The sequence below is a fragment of the Dendropsophus ebraccatus genome, chromosome 14, assembly GCF_027789765.1.
Source record: "Dendropsophus ebraccatus isolate aDenEbr1 chromosome 14, aDenEbr1.pat, whole genome shotgun sequence".
Classification (NCBI taxonomy): domain Eukaryota; kingdom Metazoa; phylum Chordata; class Amphibia; order Anura; family Hylidae; genus Dendropsophus; species Dendropsophus ebraccatus.
In genome coordinates this window covers 65,587,089-65,606,438 of record NC_091467.1, presented here as the reverse complement: position 1 = coordinate 65,606,438, position 19,350 = coordinate 65,587,089, and the positions used below count along the sequence as shown (strand labels likewise).

Here is a 19,350-nt window from a genome sequence, read left to right as displayed (position 1 = left end):
AGTGACAGGGCCGTGCTCTCCAGCCATTGCAAAACTGCTGCTTTTGGTTTCCTATGGGTCTGTTCTGGTTACCAAACTACAACTCCCATAATGTCCTGAGGGCCTGCAACTTTCTATGGGCCCTATACTGGTTTCAGAACAGGTTTCCTATAGATCCGTATTATTACTTATCAGCTGCTGTATGTCCTGCAGGAAGTGGTGTATTCTTTCCAGTGTGACACAGTGCTCTCTGCTGCCACCTCTGTCCATGACAGGAACAGTTCCTGACATGGACAGAGGTGGCAGCAGACTGGAAAGAATCCACCACTTCCTGTAGGACATACAGCAGCTGATAAGTACTGGAGGACTGGAGATTTTTTCATAGAAGTAAATTACAACTCTCTGGCACTTTCTGACACCAGTTGATTTAAAAGATTTTTTTGTGAACTACCCCTTAACCCCTTTTTATCAGGAGTCCTAATAAGTGTTGACCCTTTACCCAGGATCTGTAGATCTGTTCATCCTGATCCTTCTGCTTCATGAACTGAATATCAGACTGACACAGGCAGCAGTGTAGTCAGTGATAGAGGAAGCTGAAAATGTGGACATGGCCTGAAGCAGGATCTCTTGCTTTGTTCATCCTGATGTTCCTGGTTCTTGAATACAATGTCAGAACTGCGATAAAGACCGGTAGAGGTAGTTTTTGTCACCCACTGTGAGACTTTACACAATTCTGCTGCTTTCCCTTTAAGAGTGTAGCAGTGTAAGGTTTAAGTGTGGGGATTGGCCCCGGATCCACCTCCGCTTCCAGCTCTGCTCCTAATGATATTAGACAGGGAACTGCGGAGGAGGTGAGCGCCGCTGACTCATCCCCCACCATGAGCCCCCCCAAAACTCTGCTCCATGAGAAACATGGGCAGGGCCGCCCAACCCCCCCCAATATCCCACTGACCGCTCCCCCACCTGCACAGCCCTCCGAAAAGTCCCTGGCAGCCCCAGAGTCCGGACCCTGCGCCAAGATCATGAGTGAGAACAGCAGCGTAATAGTCCGATTATACTGCCGACCCCTGGGAGACTTCTTGAGGCCCCCTCTATTATGTATAACATATATTATGTGTGTATATGTATGTATATATATATATATATATATATATATATATATATATATATATATATATACACTCACCGGCCACTTTATTAGGTACACCATGCTAGTAACGGGTTGGACCCCCTTTTGCCTTCAGAACTGCCTCAATTCTTGGTGGCATAGATACAACAAGGTGCTGGAAGCTTCCTCAGAGATTTTGGTCCATATTGACATGATGGCATCACACAGTTGCCGCAGATTTGTCGGCTGCACATCCATGATGCGAATCTCCCGTTCCACCACATCCCAAAGATGCTTTATTGGATTGAGATCTGGTGACTGTGGAGGCCATTGGAGTACAGTGACCTCATTGTCATGTTCAAGAAACCAGTCTGAGATGATTCTAGCTTTATGACATGGCGCATTATCCTGCTGAAAGTAGCCATCAGATGTTGGGTACATTGTGGTCATAAAGGGATGGACATGGTCAGCAACAATACTCAGGTAGGCTGTGGCGTTGCAACCATGCTCAATTGGTACCAAGGGGCCCAAAGAGTGCCAAGAAAATATTCCCCACACCATGACACCACCACCACCAGCCTGAACCGTTGATACAAGGCAGGATGGATCCATGCTTTCATGTTGTTGACGCCAAATTCTGACCCTACCATCCGAATGTCGCAGCAGAAATCGAGACTCATCAGACCAGGCAACGTTTTTCCAATCTTCTACTGTCCAATTTCGATGAGCTTGTGGAAATTGTAGCCTCAGTTTCCTGTTCTTAGCTGAAAGGAGTGGCACCCGGTGTGGTCTTCTGCTGCTGTAGCCCATCTGCCTCAAAGTTGGCCGTACTGTGCGTTCAGAGATGCTCTTCTGCCTACCTTGGTTGTAACGGTTGGCTATTTGAGTCACTGTTGCCTTTCTATCAGCTCGAACCAGTCTGCCCATTCTCCTCTGACCTCTGGCATCAACAAGGCATTTCCGCCCACAGAACTGCCGCTCACTGGATGTTTTTTCTTTTTCGGACCATTCTCTGTAAACCCTAGAGATGGTTGTGCGTGAAAATCCCAGTAGATCAGCAGTTTCTGAAATACTCAGACCAGCCCTTCTGGCACCAACAACCATGCCACGTTCAAAGGCACTCAAATCACCTTTCTTCCCCATACTGATGCTCGGTTTGAACTGCAGGAGATTGTCTTGACCATGTCTACATGCCTAAATGCACTGAGTTGTCGCCATGTGATTGGCTGATTAGAAATTAAGTGGTAACGTGCAGTTGGACAGGTGTACCTAATAAAGTGGCCGGTGAGTGTGTATATATATATATATATATATATATATATATATATATATATATACATATATACATATATATATATATATATATATATATTGTGGTGCCTTGGATTACGAGCATAATTCGTTCTGGGACTGTGCTTGTAATCCAAATCAACTTTTAAACCAAAGCAAATTTTCCCATAAGAAATCATAGAAATGCAGACAATTGGTTCCACACCTGAAAAATGATTTAATATTCTGAATAACATGGAAAACAGATTAAACAAACAATGAGAAACAGCTGGATATGTGATATTATAAGTTACTGTACAGTATAGCAATCAGCATGTGGAGTATAATGTATAGTAACTGTATAACCCTGATAACACAGCAGCTGCTTGTAGATACAGGATGGAACTGCGGATCCCCATAATGCAGTAGCGTAGTACAACAGGCTAGAATAGAGAAGCAGGGCTGCTGTCAGAGGTCTGTGTGGTCACATGAGAGGAATGGGGAAGGGGTGTGTGTTCAGCATGGACCAATCAGGACTGACAGAGACTGCAGGGAGCATGAAGGAATGAGCAGGGAGATGTGGGCACATATATGCAGCACTCTCTGTCCGGGGAGAGAGGGGTTACAGCTATGGAGAGATTACCTCCACAGTCCTGTCCCCTGATGCAAGCCCCAGCCTGAAATGGATCTGCTATGATAGGAAGGTGAGGGAGACTTCCTGGGTCAGAGTACAGGGCTGTAAACCCCGCTATGCAGACCATTCCCCTCCCCCACTCCCCCTCCCACCCAGTACAGGGAGCTCTTACACCAAAGCAATGCTCTTAATTCAAGTTACAATTTTGAAAAACTGTGAGCTCAGCACAGAGCAGCAGCACAGAGGCTTTCAGAAGAGAGAGCTACACAGTATAAAGAGCAGGGTTCCTAGCAGCACAGAGGATTTCAGGAGAGAAGTGTGTTTGATTGTTAATTACATAGTATATTGAGCAGGGTCTACAGCAGCACAGAGTATTTCTGAAGAGGCTGATCTTGTGGGAGGTAATAGACCCTATAAGGGTTACATAGTGGAAGGTCTCCGGCAGCACAGAGTATTTCAGGAAAGGGCAGTGCTCTCTGGGGATGACAGTGATAATAAATGGCGCGTGTTACCTCCTCTGCCTGTCATGGTTTAGGAGCAGGTAGAGCGGAGGCGGCAGGTGATGGTGATGATGATGAAGCGTCGGCCTCTGGTCGCCTGCATGCAGCAAGTCCCGGCAGGACGGCTCCTGAACACGCAGGATAATCCCGGGGATTAGTGGCAGGCAGATCAGTGACAGCAGCAGCAGATAAGTGCAGGCGGGCACAGCGGGTGAACCTGCTGCCCGGGGAGAACAAGTTCCATCATGAGCTTTTATTCTTGTTTTTCGTGTATTTTTACCTGACGCTCAATATCACAGTTGGGGACATCTATGACTTCTGTGTGTTATACATCTGCACACAGACCAGCGTGTCACACATCTGCACATGAACTGGCGTGTCACACATCTGCACACAGACCAGCGTGTCACACATCTGCACACAGACCAGCGTGTCACACATCTGCACACAGACCAGCGTGTCACACATCTGCACACGGACCAGCGTGTCACACATCTGCACACGGACCGGCGTGTCCAACATCTGCACACAGACCAGCGTGTCACACATCTGCACACAGACCAGCGTGTCACACATCTGCACACAGACCAGCGTGTCCAACATGTGCACACAGACCAGCGTGTCCAACATCTGCACACAGACGAGCGTGTTACACATCTGCACACAGACCAGCGTGTCACACATCTGCACACAGACCAGCGTGTCACACATCTGCACACAGACCAGCGTGTCACACATCTGCACATTAACTGGCGTGTCCAACATCTGCACACAGACCAGCGTGTCCAACATCTGCACACAGACCAGCGTGTCCAACATCTGCACACAGACCAGCGTGTCCAACATCTGCACACAGACCAGCGTGTCACACATCTGCACACAGACCGGCTTGTCACACATCTGCACACAGACCAGCGTGTCACACATCTGCACACAGACCGGCTTGTCACACATCTGCACACAGACCGGCTTGTCACACATCTGCACACAGACCAGCTTGTCACACATCTGCACACAGACCAGCGTGTCCAACATCTGCACACAGACCAGCGTGTCACACATCTGCACACAGACCGGCTTGTCACACATCTGCACACAGACCAGCGTGTCACACATCTGCACACAGACCAGCGTGGCACACATCTGCACATGAACTGGCGTGTCACACATCTGCACACGGACTGGCTTGTCACACATCTGCACAAGGACCGGCTTGTCACACATCTGCACAAGGACCGGCTTGTCACACTTCAGCACACGGAGTGGCGTGTCACACTTTAGCACACGGAGTGGCGTGTCATACATCTGCACATGGACCAGTCTGTCACACATCACTACACGGACTGGCGTGTCACATATTAGCACACGGATTGGTGTGTCACATTTCAGCACATGGACCGGCGTTTAACACATCAGCGCACGGGCTGGGGTGTCACACATCAGCCCACAGGCCAGCGTGTCACACATGAACACACACAGACCGGTGGGTCACACGTGTAGACAGCTACGCTTGTGCCTCCATCACATGTGCCAGCTACACCACCTGCATGGCCATCTAACCTGCAGCTCCATGAAGATGGGATGTGCCAGCTGTTCCTCTAGCACCGTAAGAGGTGCCCGCTACACCAGATAGCCCCCTGAATGTGCCAGCAGCCCTCTCCCCTGAGGACACGTCCTGACCCCCAGTGTTATTACAAGCTGCCGTGTATTATGGGGCCGCCCCTGGCTGCCATTGTCAGGAGGCTTACTTCCCATCTTGTCCTGTCACCATCTCACTACTCTTACACACTGTTTACAAATTCCACACTCCGAGTCAATATTTGACGCGTTTCGGGCGCGATGGGACATTTCTCAGGCTGGGAGAAGCCGGTGGTGTTGACGTTGGAGGCTCCGGTTCCCACGCTGGGCCTGGTAAGAATAAGGAGGAGGGGGCAAGTGAGTACACACCTGACGTAGGTATGACCCAGGCAGGACGAGCCCACCCAGGGGCAGGGACCCACAGTGTCCACTCTGCTTTCTAAGACCACTGAAAGGCAAATCTGCCACTTAAATGGAGTTGCAATCTTTCTTAAGCAGCATAGTAATACCCTGTATGTTTCTTGTAGGTGTTCACGTCTCATGGGCCCACCATCATCATGCCCACCTGGTTCTGCTCCAGAGAGTGGTTCTGCTACGTGGGGCAGTTTGTTGAAGACGGACAGGTAAGATTATGGATCCTTCCTGTTCAGTCACAGCTGCAATGCATTTCACCCAGAGTGCAGCAGGGGGCGACAAAGAGCACAGGAAGAAGCCCCTCCCAGTAAGAAAGGCGATGAAGTCTGCGCTCTATCGTGAAACATGACGGGAATGATATACGGAATGATTATAACAGGATGGGGCAAAACCTTTCATATAAAATGTCTTCACCATATAAGAAAGGGGCAATTCCTGGACCAGTGATGGTGGATTATAGGAATGTAGCCTCTACTATGGTGGATTATAGGAATGTAGCGGCTACTATGGTGGATTATAGGAATGTAGCGGCTACTATGGTGGTTTATAGGAATGTAGCGGCTACTATGGCGGATTATAGGAATGTAGCGGCTACTATGGTGGATTATAGGAATGTAGCCTCTACTATGGTGGATTATAGGAATGTAGCCTCTACTATGGTGGATTATAGGAATGTAGCCTCTACTATGGTGGATTATAGGAATGTAGCGGCTACTATGGTGGATTATAGGAATGTAGCCTCTACTATGGCGGATTATAGGAATGTAGCCTCTACTATGGCGGATTATAGGAATGTAGCCTCTACTATGGCGGATTATAGGAATGTAGCCTCTACTATGGCAGATTATAGGAATGTAGCCTCTACTATGGTGGATTATAGGAATGTAGCGGCTACTATGGCAGATTATAGGAATGTAGCCTCTACTATGGTGGATTATAGGAATGTAGCGGCTACTATGCTGGATTATAGGAATCTAGCGGCTACTATGACGGATTATAGGAATGTAGCCTCTACTATGGCGGATTATAGGAATGTAGCCTCTACTATGGCGGATTATAGGAATGTAGCGGCTACTATGGTGGATTATAGGAATGTAGCGGCTACTATGGCGGATTATAGGAATGTAGCCTCTACTATGGTGGATTATAGGAATGTAGCCTCTACTATGGCGGATTATAGGAATGTAGCCTCTACTATGGTGGATTATAGGAATGTAGCCTCTACTATGGTGGATTATAGGAATGTAGCGGCTACTATGGTGGATTATAGGAATGTAGCGGCTACTATGGCGGATTATAGGAATGTAGCCTCTACTATGGTGGATTATAGGAATGTAGCGGCTACTATGGCGGATTATAGGAATGTAGCGGCTACTATGCTGGATTATAGGAATGCAGCGGCTACTATGGCGGATTATAGGAATGTAGCGGCTACTATGCTGGATTATAGGAATGTAGCGGCTACTATGGTGGATTATAGGAATGTAGCGGCTACTATGGTGGATTATAGGAATGTAGCCTCTACTATGGCGGATTATAGGAATGTAGCCTCTACTATAGTGGATTATAGGAATGTAGCGGCTACTATGGTGGATTATAGGAATGTAGCGGCTACTATGGCGGATTATAGGAATGTAGCCTCTACTATGGCGGATTATAGGAATGTAGCGGCTACTATGGTGGATTATATGAATGTAGCCTCTACTATGGCGGATTATAGGAATGTAGCCTCTACTATGGCGGATTATAGGAATGTAGCCGCTATTATGGTGGATTATAGGAATGTAGCGGCTACTATGGTGGCTTATAGGAATGTAGCCTCTACTATGGTGGATTATAGGAATGTAGCGGAGTGGATGTAGTGAGGGGGGTGGCGGACCCTGGATATCTCTATATAAGGAGAGGACGTGGGCGGCTGATTGCAGTCCTGACCCGGAGCCCTGGTGTTCCTCATCTTTGTACAACGTCCCGTTCTATCACCCCCGGCATGATAAGGACGCTCAGTCTGTCAGCCGGCCAGGAATAACAAGGTCCCCGTAACGCAGCCTGGGAAACAGCGAGCAGGGTGCAAGGGGTCAGCCGGGCCCATGCCGCCACCTCGCCGACCTGCAGAGGGTCATGTGGTTACACAGTGCCGCTCTGCGGGGACCGTCATGGTGCTCACATGGGACCGGTTACAGGGGCCGCTCTGCGGGGACCACCATGGTGCTCACATGGGACCGCTCTGGGATTACTGGTATGACCCATAGAGGGCCGGAAGCTGTCAGGGCATGATGGGAGTTGTAGTTTTGAACTAGTATAGACCTATAGGAGACCAGTATTGCAACCACTAAAAGGCCAAGGGCTGTCAGGGCATGATCGGAGTTGTAGTTTTGTAACTAGTATAGACTAATAGGAGGCCTAGGGCTGTCAGGGCATGATGGGAGTTGTAGTTTTGTAACTAGTATAGACTAATAGGAGGCCTAGGGCTGTCAGGGCATGATGGGAGTTGTAGTTTTGCAACCAGTATGGACCTATAAGACACCAGTTTTTCACCCAGCATGGACTCGTGGCATGATGGGAGTTGTGGAAATTGAATAAAGGGGAAGGACTGACATGTAAATGTTCTGTAAATATGTGACACACTAGGGCGCCATTGTTTGCTAAATTAAGTGACACCCCCCTCCCCCTTCTGTTAGTGGTAGAGTCCAGTCCCGATGTGACCCTGTTAAATTAGACCAGAGCAATGGGAATAACGTGGGGGTATCCCGTTAGCTGTATGTGGTTCCCCCCCCCCCCCCGGGGTTAGTGGGCGGCTGTTACGTCTTGGCACCGGCGCAGGGAGATGTAACTGGAGTTCTATCGGAGAGGAGGATATCAGGTTTATATAAACGGTTCCCAAACCGACCTGAGCGATTCCCACACGCGGTACCTGGCGTCCCCCGCACCCGCCTCATACCCTCACATTGTCTCTGAGCCTGAGAAAAGTGTAGGGGGGGGATCAGATGTGCAGTTGCTGTTTCCTGAATTTCCAGTTTCAGTGCGGTGATCTCCGGGTTCAGATTTTGTATCATCGGCGCAAAACTACAATTCCATCGTGCCTGGGCAGCCTTTGGCATGATGGGAATAGTAGTCTTTCCTCAGCTGGAGGGACGGGGGACCCCCTGATCCTTGTTGTAGATGATGATGAGCGAATCACTGCGCCGGCCACCCGGGATACCTCGGCCAATCTTCTCCCATTAGCCACTGCTGTGTCAGTCCGTTTATGAAGCAGGAGGCTCAGGATGAACAGGGCTATAGACTCTGGGTAAACAGCCAAAAGAGTTCTGTCATTTTTAAATGACACCATGATCAGGAGCTCTGCTTGCTGTCAGTAAATGAGAATACGTTTATATCCAGACAGTTGTATCCAGCCTTGTGTTCACGGACAGCAGGCAGAGGTCTGGGGTGCGATGACCGATCCTCCTGAGATGTCTCTGTCATGTCTGGTTTCAGGGGACCCCGGAGGACCTGCTCTACTTCTATGATCACCTGCGGAGGGGTGGCGGGGTACATCGTGTGGATGAGTGCCTCCTGCTGTACCGCTACCACAAGCACGCTGCAACGCACTCCGTATCTGAGTGAGTATAGGGCATATATGGGGTATAGTGTACATATCCGGTGCTCTGTAAGTGTATAAGGTATATTGCCTTGTGTATGCATATACTGTGTACAGTGTACTGCCCTGCGGGGTATATAGCCTATTCTATTCCCCAGTGTATGCATATACAATATACTGCTCTGCGGTGTGTATGTATATAATGTATACTGCTCTGTGCTGTGTATTTATGTACCTTACAGTATACTGCTCTGCTGTGTGTATGTATATACCGTACAGTATATTGCTATGCGGTGTGTATGTATGTACAGTATACTGCTCTGCAGTGTATATTTATGTACTGTACAGTATACTGCTGTGCGGTGTATATGTATATATACAGTATACTGCACTGCGGTGTGTATGTATGTACTATACAGTATACTGCACTGTGGTGTGTATGTATGTACTGTACAGTATACTGCACTGCGGTGTGTATGTATTGTACAGTATACTGCACTGTGGTGTGTATGTATGTACTGTACAGTATACTGCACTGTGGTGTGTATGTATGTACCATACAGTATACTGCACTGCGGTGTGTATGTATTGTACAGTATACTGCACTGTGGTGTGTATGTATGTACTGTACAGTATACTGCACTGTGGTGTGTATGTATGTACCATACAGTATACTGCACTGCGGTGTGTATGTATTGTACAGTATACTGCACTGTGGTGTGTATGTATGTACTGTACAGTATACTGCTCTGCGGTGTGCATGTATATACAGTATACTGCTCTGCGGTGTGTATGTATGTACTGTACAGTATACTGCTCTGCGGTGTGTATGTATGTACCATACAGTATACTGCACTGCGGTGTGTATGTATTGTACAGTATACTGCACTGCGGCATGTATGTATTTACTGTACAGTATACTGCTCTGCGGTGTGCATGTATATACAGTATACTGCTCTGCGGTGTGTATGTATATACTATACAGTATACTGCTCTGCGGTGTGTGTATGTATATACCGTACAGTATACAGCTCTGTGGTGTGTATGTATATACTGTACAGTATACTGCTCTTCTGTATGTAAGTATATACAATATACTGCTCTGCGGTGTGCATAGCCTATGCTGTGGTGGTACCCTCAGCCGTCTGCGGCGCTGTATATACTGCGGGAGGTTGTATCACTCAGGTCTCCTAAATCCCCAGCAGGATGCAGACAGTAGCCCTGTACGACCTCACGGCCATCGTCAGCTTCACACGTCGGGCCCTCCGGGAGCAGCCGCAGCCTCATCCGTCCTCCACACAACACTCTGCTCAGCTGCCAAGTACAACATCCTGCTCCGGGAGAGGCTGACGAGGCGGCCATGCTGCTCCGGGAGAGGCTGACGAGGCGGCCATGCTGCTCCGGGAGAGGATGACGAGGCGGCCATGCTGCTCCGGGAGAGCATGACGAGGCGGCCATGCTGCTCCGGGAGAGGCGACGAGGCAGCCATGCTGCTCCGGGAGAGGCGGACGAGGCGGCCATGCTTCGGGGGAGGCTGACGAGGCGGCCATGCTGCTCCGGGAGAGGCGGCCGAGGCGGCCATGCTGCTCCGGGAGAGGCTGACGAGGCGGCCATGCTGTTCCGGGAGAGGCTGACGAGGCGGCCATGCTGTTCCGGGAGAGGCTGACGAGGCGGCCATGCTGCTCCGGGAGAGGCTGACGAGGCGGCCATGCTTCGGGAGAGGCTGACGAGACGGCCATGCTGCTCCGGGAGAGGCGGCCGAGGCGCGGCCATGCTGCTCCGGGAGAGGCGGCCGAGGCGGCCATGCTGCTCCAGGAGAGGCGGACGAGGCGGCCATGCTGCTCCGGGAGAGCCGGACGAGGCGGCCATTCTGCTCCGGGAGAGCCGGACGAAGCGGCCATGCTGGTCCTCAGATCAGTCCTCTTCTGGGGTGTAACCCCCTCATCCCCCCCCCAATACATGTGACATCACTGATGACAAGCAACATGGCCTCAAGGTGGCCCTACTACCCAGCTTTCCTGGACGTCTTAGATTGCCGTTCATGATTACTAGAAAGCTGGGTGGCGCCATCTGCAGGATTAGCTTGTACAGTGTAGAGAGATGGCGCTGAGTGAGTGATGCAGAGCTGTCACAATTCCCCCTGGTTGTGCAGAGTTGAGCGTGTCGGGGCGTACTCCAGCGAGGCCTCCATGATCTTTGACTGATATTAGGAGGAGAGCGCTGGGGGCAGTTTCACACACTCCGCGCTCTGCGTCACATGACTCTGCTATAATCTGTTAACTCTTTCCCTGCTACTCAAGCCCACACTGCTTCTGTAGGACTACAGGTTCCAGCACGCACTGCCAGATGTTCATCTGCCCAGTGATTCGGACCATAGTGGTTGGAGACGTCTGTGGAACTACAAGTCCCAGTATCCTCTGTTACCCTCCAGGGCTCTGTGTGCTCCGTGCGGTTGTTGTGGTGTTTTCTCTATTGGATGTTTGTTTAGTGACGGCGTTTGGTATGTTGCATAATTTCATCGACTACAACAAATAAATCCCACAACACGAGGAAACTGCAGAGAGAGCCGGACCAGAGCGGCTGCTTCACCCACCGCAGAGCTCCGGGAACAGTGACATCATCACCTGCCGCAGAGCTCCAGGAACAGTGACATCATCACCTGCCACAGGAACAGTGACATCATCACCTGCTGCAGAGCTCCAGGAACAGTGACATCATCACCTGTCATAAGAACAGTGACATCATCACCTGCCGGCAGAGCTCCAGGAACAGTGACATCATCACCTGCCACAGGAACAGTGACATCATCACCTGCTGCAGAGCTCCAGGAACAGTGACATCATCACCTGTCATAAGAACAGTGACATCATCACCTGCCGGCAGAGCTCCAGGAACAGTGACATCATCACCCACCACAGAGCTTCGGGAACAGTGACATCATCACCTGCCACAGGAACAGTGACATCATCACCTGCCACAGGAACAGTGACATCATCACCTGCCACAGGAACAGTGACATCATCACCTGCTGCAGAGCTCCAGGAACAGTGACATAATCACCTTTTCTATACCTTCAGTAACAATGAATGAATAACCATTGAATATAGAAGACTGCTGGTTATACTGGGGAGCGCTGTGGTCTTCTTCATTGGAACATTCAATAACAATGACATCATCACATGCTGCAGACCATGAGACACAATGACATCATCACATGCTGCAGACCATGAGACACAATGACATCATCACCTGCTGCAGACTATGAGACACAATGACATCATCACGTGCTGCAGACTATGAGACACAATGACATCATCACGTGCTGCAGACCATGAGACGCAATGACATCATCACATGCTGCAGACCATGAGACACAATGACATCATCACGTGCTGCAGACCATGAGACACAATGACATCATCATGTGCTGCAGACCATGAGACACAATGACATCACCAGCTGTTAATTGATGTAATGTTTGAATACATTGGGATCACCCAGGAATTAAACCCCTAACATGAAGCTTGTCACTATGATGTCACTATGATATAAGGTAAGCGTCACATGACCATGCATGTTTCCATTCACTGACATCAGGCAGAGATGGGGAACACTAGCGATGTGCTGGTAGGAGTCAGTGTGGAGAGGCCCCCGGCCCTGGCATGGCAGGGGACACTTCCTCCTGCTACCTGTAAGCTTAACGGAAGGTTCCCACACCATCAAAGCGGCGCTGCGAGGAGGCGGCGTGTCCATACTCCTCCCTGCACCTGTCCTGGCTCCCTCTATGGGAACCTGTTCCCCTGGCTTTCCCTGCACTGGAATCACAGGTAGCAGCCCCCAGGGGTGGGGGGATAGCAAAGAGCTGGCACTATGTACGCCACAGCAGAGGATTCTGGGTAAGTGCCTGGAGCGCACCGCTGCTTACCTGCTGCAAGATGAACATTGTGGCCGGAGACTCGAACAGCCTTCCTCCCCCGACCTCCTGTGATTACCGGGAAACCGCAGCTACCTGTGATCAGGGGGCATTGTGCAGAGCGGGGGATTACCGTGAGAGTGTCCCCAGCCAAGAGGTCCCAGAAACAGCGCCACCAGTGCTTGCAGGCTGTGTCTGGTACTACAGCATTCACATTTATAAGGAAGAGCCGCCACATTCCTTCATTCTGTGTGAGTGATGGGAGCGTCACCCTGTCAGTGTGATCTTCGCACAGTGTGCTGTCATGTACTGAGTCAGCAGTCGGCTCTCCCCGGGGCTGGGGGCTCTAGGGACGGATTTTCTTGTCGTTCTGATTTTTATGAATGTGGGAGAATGTTTCCTCGAAGTTGTGGTAATCGCTGACTGTGCAGGCGAGATGTCTACGAGAACGGTCTCCACAGTACTAATATATAGTACATATATACCACCTGCACAATACTGGTATATATACAACACCTGCACAGTACTAGTATATAAACAACCTCTACACAGTACTAATATATATTACACATATACCACCTACATAGTACTGATATATATACAACACCTGCACAGTAATGGTGTATATATATATATATATATATATATATATATATATACACACACACACACAAAACACCTGCACAGTACTGATTATGATAGATAAATAGATAGATAGATAGATAGATAGATACACAACACCTACACAGTACTGATATATATACAACACCTACACAGTACTAATATATAGTACACATATACTACCTGCACAGTACTGGTATATATATACAACACCTGCACAGTACATATATATATATATATATATATATATATATATATATATATATATATATATAACATCTGCACAGTACTGGTATATAGTGCACATATACCACCTAATATATAGTGTACATTTAACACCCACACAGTACTGGTATATATACAACACCTACTTAGTACTAATCTACACTCACCGGCCACTTTATTAGGTACACCATGCTAGTAACGGGTGGTCTTCTGCTGCTGTAGCCCATCTGCCTCAAAGTTGGCCGTACTGTGTGTTCAGAGATGCTCTTCTGCCTACCTTGGTTGTAACGGTTGGCTATTTGAGTCACTGTTGCCTTTCTATCAGCTCGAACCAGTCTGCCCATTCTCCTCTGACCTCTGGCATCAACAAGGCATTTCCGCCCACAGAACTGCTCACTGGATGTTTTTTCTTTTTCGGACCATTCTCTGTAAACCCTAGAGATGGTTGTGCGTGAAAATCCCAGTAGATCAGCAGTTTCTGAAATACTCAGACCAGCCCTTCTGGCACCAACAACCATGCCACGTTCAAAGGCACTCAAATCATGTTTCTTCCCCATACTGATGCTATGTGTATAGTTCACATATAACACCTACACAGTACTGGTATATAGTGCATAGTATACCGTGCTTGCAGAGTACATATACAGCACCCATATAGTAGTAATATAGTATACAGCACCTATATAGTACTAATATAGTATACAGCAACCATATAGTAATAATATAGTATACAGCACCCATATAGTAGTAATATAGTATACAGCACCTATATAGTAGTAATATAGTATACAGCACCCATATAGTAATAATATAGTATACAGCACCCATATAGTAGTAATATAGTATATAGCACCCATATAGTAATAATATAGTATACAGCACCCATCTAGTAGTAATATAGTATACAGCACCTATATAGTAGTAATATAGTATATAGCACCCATATAGTAGTAATATAGTATATAGCACCCATATAGTAGTAATATAGTATACAGCACCCATATAGTAGTAATATAGTATACAGCACCCATATAGTAGTAATATAGTATACAGCACCTATATAGTAGTAATATAGTATACAGCACCCATATAGTAATAATATAGTATACAGCACCTATATAGTAGTAATATAGTATATAGCACCCATATAGTAATAATATAGTATACAGCACCCATCTAGTAGTAATATAGTATACAGTATGTACATCGCACATAGTGCTGATACTGTGTACAGCACCCGCACAGTACCATTATACTATGTGTGTGTGTACATAGGCATCAGCCAGCATGTCAGTATATAATAGTCTGTGTGTTCCTCTCTGCAGGGAGACAATCTGGAGGAATCGTGTGCGGTTCCTTGAGGAGCGAGTACTGGAGCACTGGCCGTCATTCACCATCTGGAACGCCGGCAAACAGGGGCGTAAGCTGTACCGGAGCCTGACCCCCCGTCACAGGGACAAGGTGAGGGGCGGTGTGATGTAATGTTAGTAGGTGTATACAGCTATACGATGCCTACTGTGATCACACCTATAAACTATACAGGTGACAACCAGTGTGTAATGGTCACAGCCCCGCCCCCAGCAACATACATTGTACTGTCTAATATCATCCCTGTAATCCATGTAATACATCATGTATACTGCGGCTGTATATAATCTATCAGGCAGAGCTGACAGCTGCACGGTGGATTCTCCTGTGCAGACAGGCCGCCCGGCAGGTGAGAGAGCGCAGAGCAATGACAGCCCAGCAGTCTCCTGAGAGATCGCCCTCACTTCATTTCCCAGGTTGTCAGCAGCCATGATGTATGACCCCCATCAGATACATACACGCATAGTACTACTTCCATCATGTAACCCATGACCTCCTACAAGCATATCAGCACATTCTTCTCCTTCTGTTATTAACCGCTCAATCTGGGGCCTTCCCTAAGACCAGTGCTTATCTGCTGAAATACTAAGTGCTGCTGTGGACCCTACTTATCCGCTGTCTACCTCCCATAAGACCAGCACAGTGCCCGGCCCTGATACCCTGGTATAGAGCTGTAGTATGGGGGTCCTCACAGTGCCCGGCCTAATACCCTGGTATACAGCTGTAGTATGGGGGTCCTCACAGTGCCCGGCCTGATAACCTGGTATACAGCTGTAGTATGGGGGTCCTCACAGTGCCCGGCCTGATAACCTGGTATACAGCTGTAGTATGGCGTCCTCACACTGCCCGGCCTGATACCCTGGTATAGAGCTGAAGTATGGCGTCCTCACAGTGCCCGGCCTAATACCCTGGTATAGAGCTGTAGTATGGCGTCCTCACACTGCCCGGCCTGATACCCTGGTATAGAGCTGAAGTATGGGGGTCCTCACAGTGCCCGGCCCTGATACCCTGGTATAGAGCTGTAGTATGGGGGTCCTCACAGTGCCCGGCCTGATAACCTGGTATACAGCTGTAGTATGGTGTCCTCACAGTGCCCGGCCTGAAACCCTGGTATAGAGCTGTAGTATGGCGTCCTCACAGTGCCCGGCCTGATAACCTGGTATACAGCTGTAGTATGGCGTCCTCACAGTGCCCGGCCTGATACCCTGGTATAGAGCTGTGGTATGGGGGTCCTCACAGTGCCCGGCCTGAAACCCTGGTATAGAGCTGTAGTATGGGGGTCCTCACAGTGCCCAGCCTGATACCCTGGTATACAGCTGTAGTATGGGGGTCCTCACAGTGCCCGGCCCTGATACCCTGGTATAGAGCTGTAGTATGGGGGTCCTCACAGTGCCCGGCCTGATACCCTGGTATACAGCTGTAGTATGGTGTCCTCACAGTGCCCGGCCTGATACCCTGGTATAGAGCTGTAGTATGGGGGTCTTCACAGTGCCCGGCCTGATACCCTGGTAAACAGCTGTAGTATGGGGGGTCCTCACAGTGCCCGGCCTGATACCCTGGTATAGAGCTGTAGTATGGGGGTCCTCACAGTGCCCGGCCTGATACCCTGGTATACAGCTGTAGTATGGGGGTCCTCACACTGCCCGGCCTGATACCCCAGTATAGAGCTGTAATATGGCGGTCCTCACATCCTGCTGACAGGATATTACTGACTTCCTCCCCTTTGCGTTCTCTTCTTATTATTTCATGTGTCAGCCATAAGAAAGTGATTATGTCCTCAGCCTGCGGGGCCACCCACGTGAGGGAGCGGCCGGTAGGAGTGCAGGTATGAGGTGGGCTGTAGGGCCACATCGGGGACATCACTGCTGCAGGCCTGACCCTAAGGAGGAGGAAGATTCCCCCAGTTCTGTTCCCTCATCCCTTATATGATGAGTGAGTCCGATATCAGTCCGGGTGTGTAATAACTGTATAATAGTGCAGTGCTGCTCCTTATATCTCTCTGTTCTTTATTCTCCATCCCTTCTGCCCCTCATAACCAGTGTTCTCCATCTCTCCTTCCCCCCATCCCCTGTGCCCTCCATCTCTCCTTCCCCCCATCCCCTGTGCCCTCCATCTCTCCTTCCCCCCATCCCCTGTGTCATCCATCTCTCCTTCCCTCTATCCTCTGTGCCCTCCATCTCTCCTTCCCCCATCCTCTGTGCCCTCCATCTCTCCTTCCCCCATCCTCTGTGCCCTCCATCTCTCCTTCCCCCCATACTCTGTGCCCTCCATCTCTCCTTCCCCCATCCCCTGTGTCATCCATCTCTCCTTCCCTCTATCCTCTGTGCCCTCCATCTCTCCTTCCCCCATCCTCTGTGCCCTCCATCTCTCCTTCCCCCCATCCTCTGTGCCCTCCATCTCTCCTTCCCCCCATCCTCTGTGCCCTCCATCTCTCCTTCCCCCCATACTCTGTGTCCTCCATCTCTCCTTCCCCCATCCTCTGTGTCCTCCATCTCGCCTCCCCCCCCCATCCCCTGTGTCCTCTATCCTCTGTGTCCTCCATCTCTCTTCCCCCCCATCCCCTGTGTCCTCTATCCTCTGTGTCCTCCATCTCTCCTTCCCCCATCCTCTGTGCCCTCCATCTCTCCTTCCCCCCATACTCTGTGTCCTCCACCTCTCCTGCCCCCTATCCCCTGTGTCCTCCATCTCTCCTTCCCCCCCATCCCCTGTGTCATCCATCTCTCCTTCCCCCCATACTCTGTGTCCTCCATCTCTCCTCCCCCCCATACTCTGTGTCCTCCATCTCTCCTTCCCCCCATACTCTGTGTCCTCCATCTCTCCTTCCCCCCATACTCTGTGTCCTCCATCTCTCCTCCCCCCCATCCCCTGTGTCCTCTATCCATCCTCTGTGCCCTCCATCTCTCCTTCCCCCCATACTCTGTGCCCTCCATCTCTCCTTCCCCCCATACTCTGTGCCCTCCATCTCTCCTTCCCCCATCCTCTGTGCCCTCCATCTCTCCTTCCCCCCATCCTCTGTGCCCTCCATCTCTCCTTCCCCCATCCTCTGTGCCCTCCATCTCTCCTTCCCCCCATACTCTGTGCCCTCCATCTCTCCTTCCCCCCATACTCTGTGCCCTCCATCTCTCTTTCCCCCATCCTCTGTGCCCTCCATCTCTCCTTCCCCCCATACTCTGTGTCCTCCACCTCTCCTGCCCCCTATCCACTGTGTCCTCCATCTCTCCTTCCCCCCCATCCCCTGTGTAATCCATCTCTCCTTCCCCCCATACTCTGTGTCCTCCATCTCTCCTGCCCCTCTGACCTCTGCTCCCCTCCTTGCTCCCCCCTTCCCCTGGTCCGGGCCGCGCTGCCTGTATACATGGCCCCGGTTGGAGATGATGTGTAGGTGTGACCTGTCTTATCCCCCTCACCGAGCCGGTCTGCTTCCAATTACGGCGGTGCAGATTGTGCCATTCCCTCCGGCTGACCCCGATAGAACGTTTGCTTTGGCAGACTCCGAGACTGCGACATCAGACGCCTTTCAGCGAGGTTATAATTAAAATCGCAGCCCGGTGTATTTTTACCCTGAGATAAGTTACCAAATCCCTGGGGTCCGGAGCGTGGGGCTCCCTCATATCCATCAGAGGTGACCGAGTGTAACGCCGGGGGAGGGCGGGAGCCAGGAAGGGGTTAAAGGATAGTTATGGCATCTACTAATGGCGGACATATCCGATACATAGAGGGTAGAGGGGGTCAGAACCAGGAGGAACAGCTGGAGGACGTCTGTGCAGATGGGGCCGGGATCGCACGTTGCTAGGGGGATAACAAAACATCACTATTCAGTTGTGGATTTGGGTTTTTTGTTAACATTTCAGAGGCTGAAGCTAAACAGACCCCTCCGATCCGCTGGAACGCTACTCCCATCATTGTGGGCGGTGATGGAAACCAAATGCTTCAGCGCCCCAGATAGTACTGTATAAGGAGATGAGGTGCAGTACCAGGCCCGGCCTCTATGCTGGTGTGGCGCTGTGAGGGAAGCATGGTGATAACACTGTAGGGCTGTGCTGGTCTCCAGTATGTGGGGTGATGTAGCAGTGCTGAAAGCGTTAACCCCCGCCCAGTGGAGGGATCGGCGGAGGGATCAGGCAGACATATGTGCAGCTCTGGCTCCGCTCCTGACATCTCCCC

General features: G+C 50.0%; 1 protein-coding gene across 5 annotated transcripts in view; it reads left to right on the top strand.

Moving 5' to 3' along the window:
* B3GNTL1 (UDP-GlcNAc:betaGal beta-1,3-N-acetylglucosaminyltransferase like 1) overlaps window positions 1-19,350 on the top strand; it is a 144,918-nt gene that overhangs the window by 112,896 nt on the left and 12,672 nt on the right. For all 5 annotated transcript variants that reach the window (XM_069953772.1, XM_069953770.1, XM_069953771.1 and 2 more), the window contains 3 exons: window positions 5,596-5,691; window positions 8,957-9,081; window positions 15,144-15,279. In XM_069953772.1, the coding sequence (XP_069809873.1) occupies window positions 5,596-5,691; window positions 8,957-9,081; window positions 15,144-15,279 (357 nt within the window). The remainder of the gene's footprint in view (window positions 1-5,595; window positions 5,692-8,956; window positions 9,082-15,143; window positions 15,280-19,350) is intronic.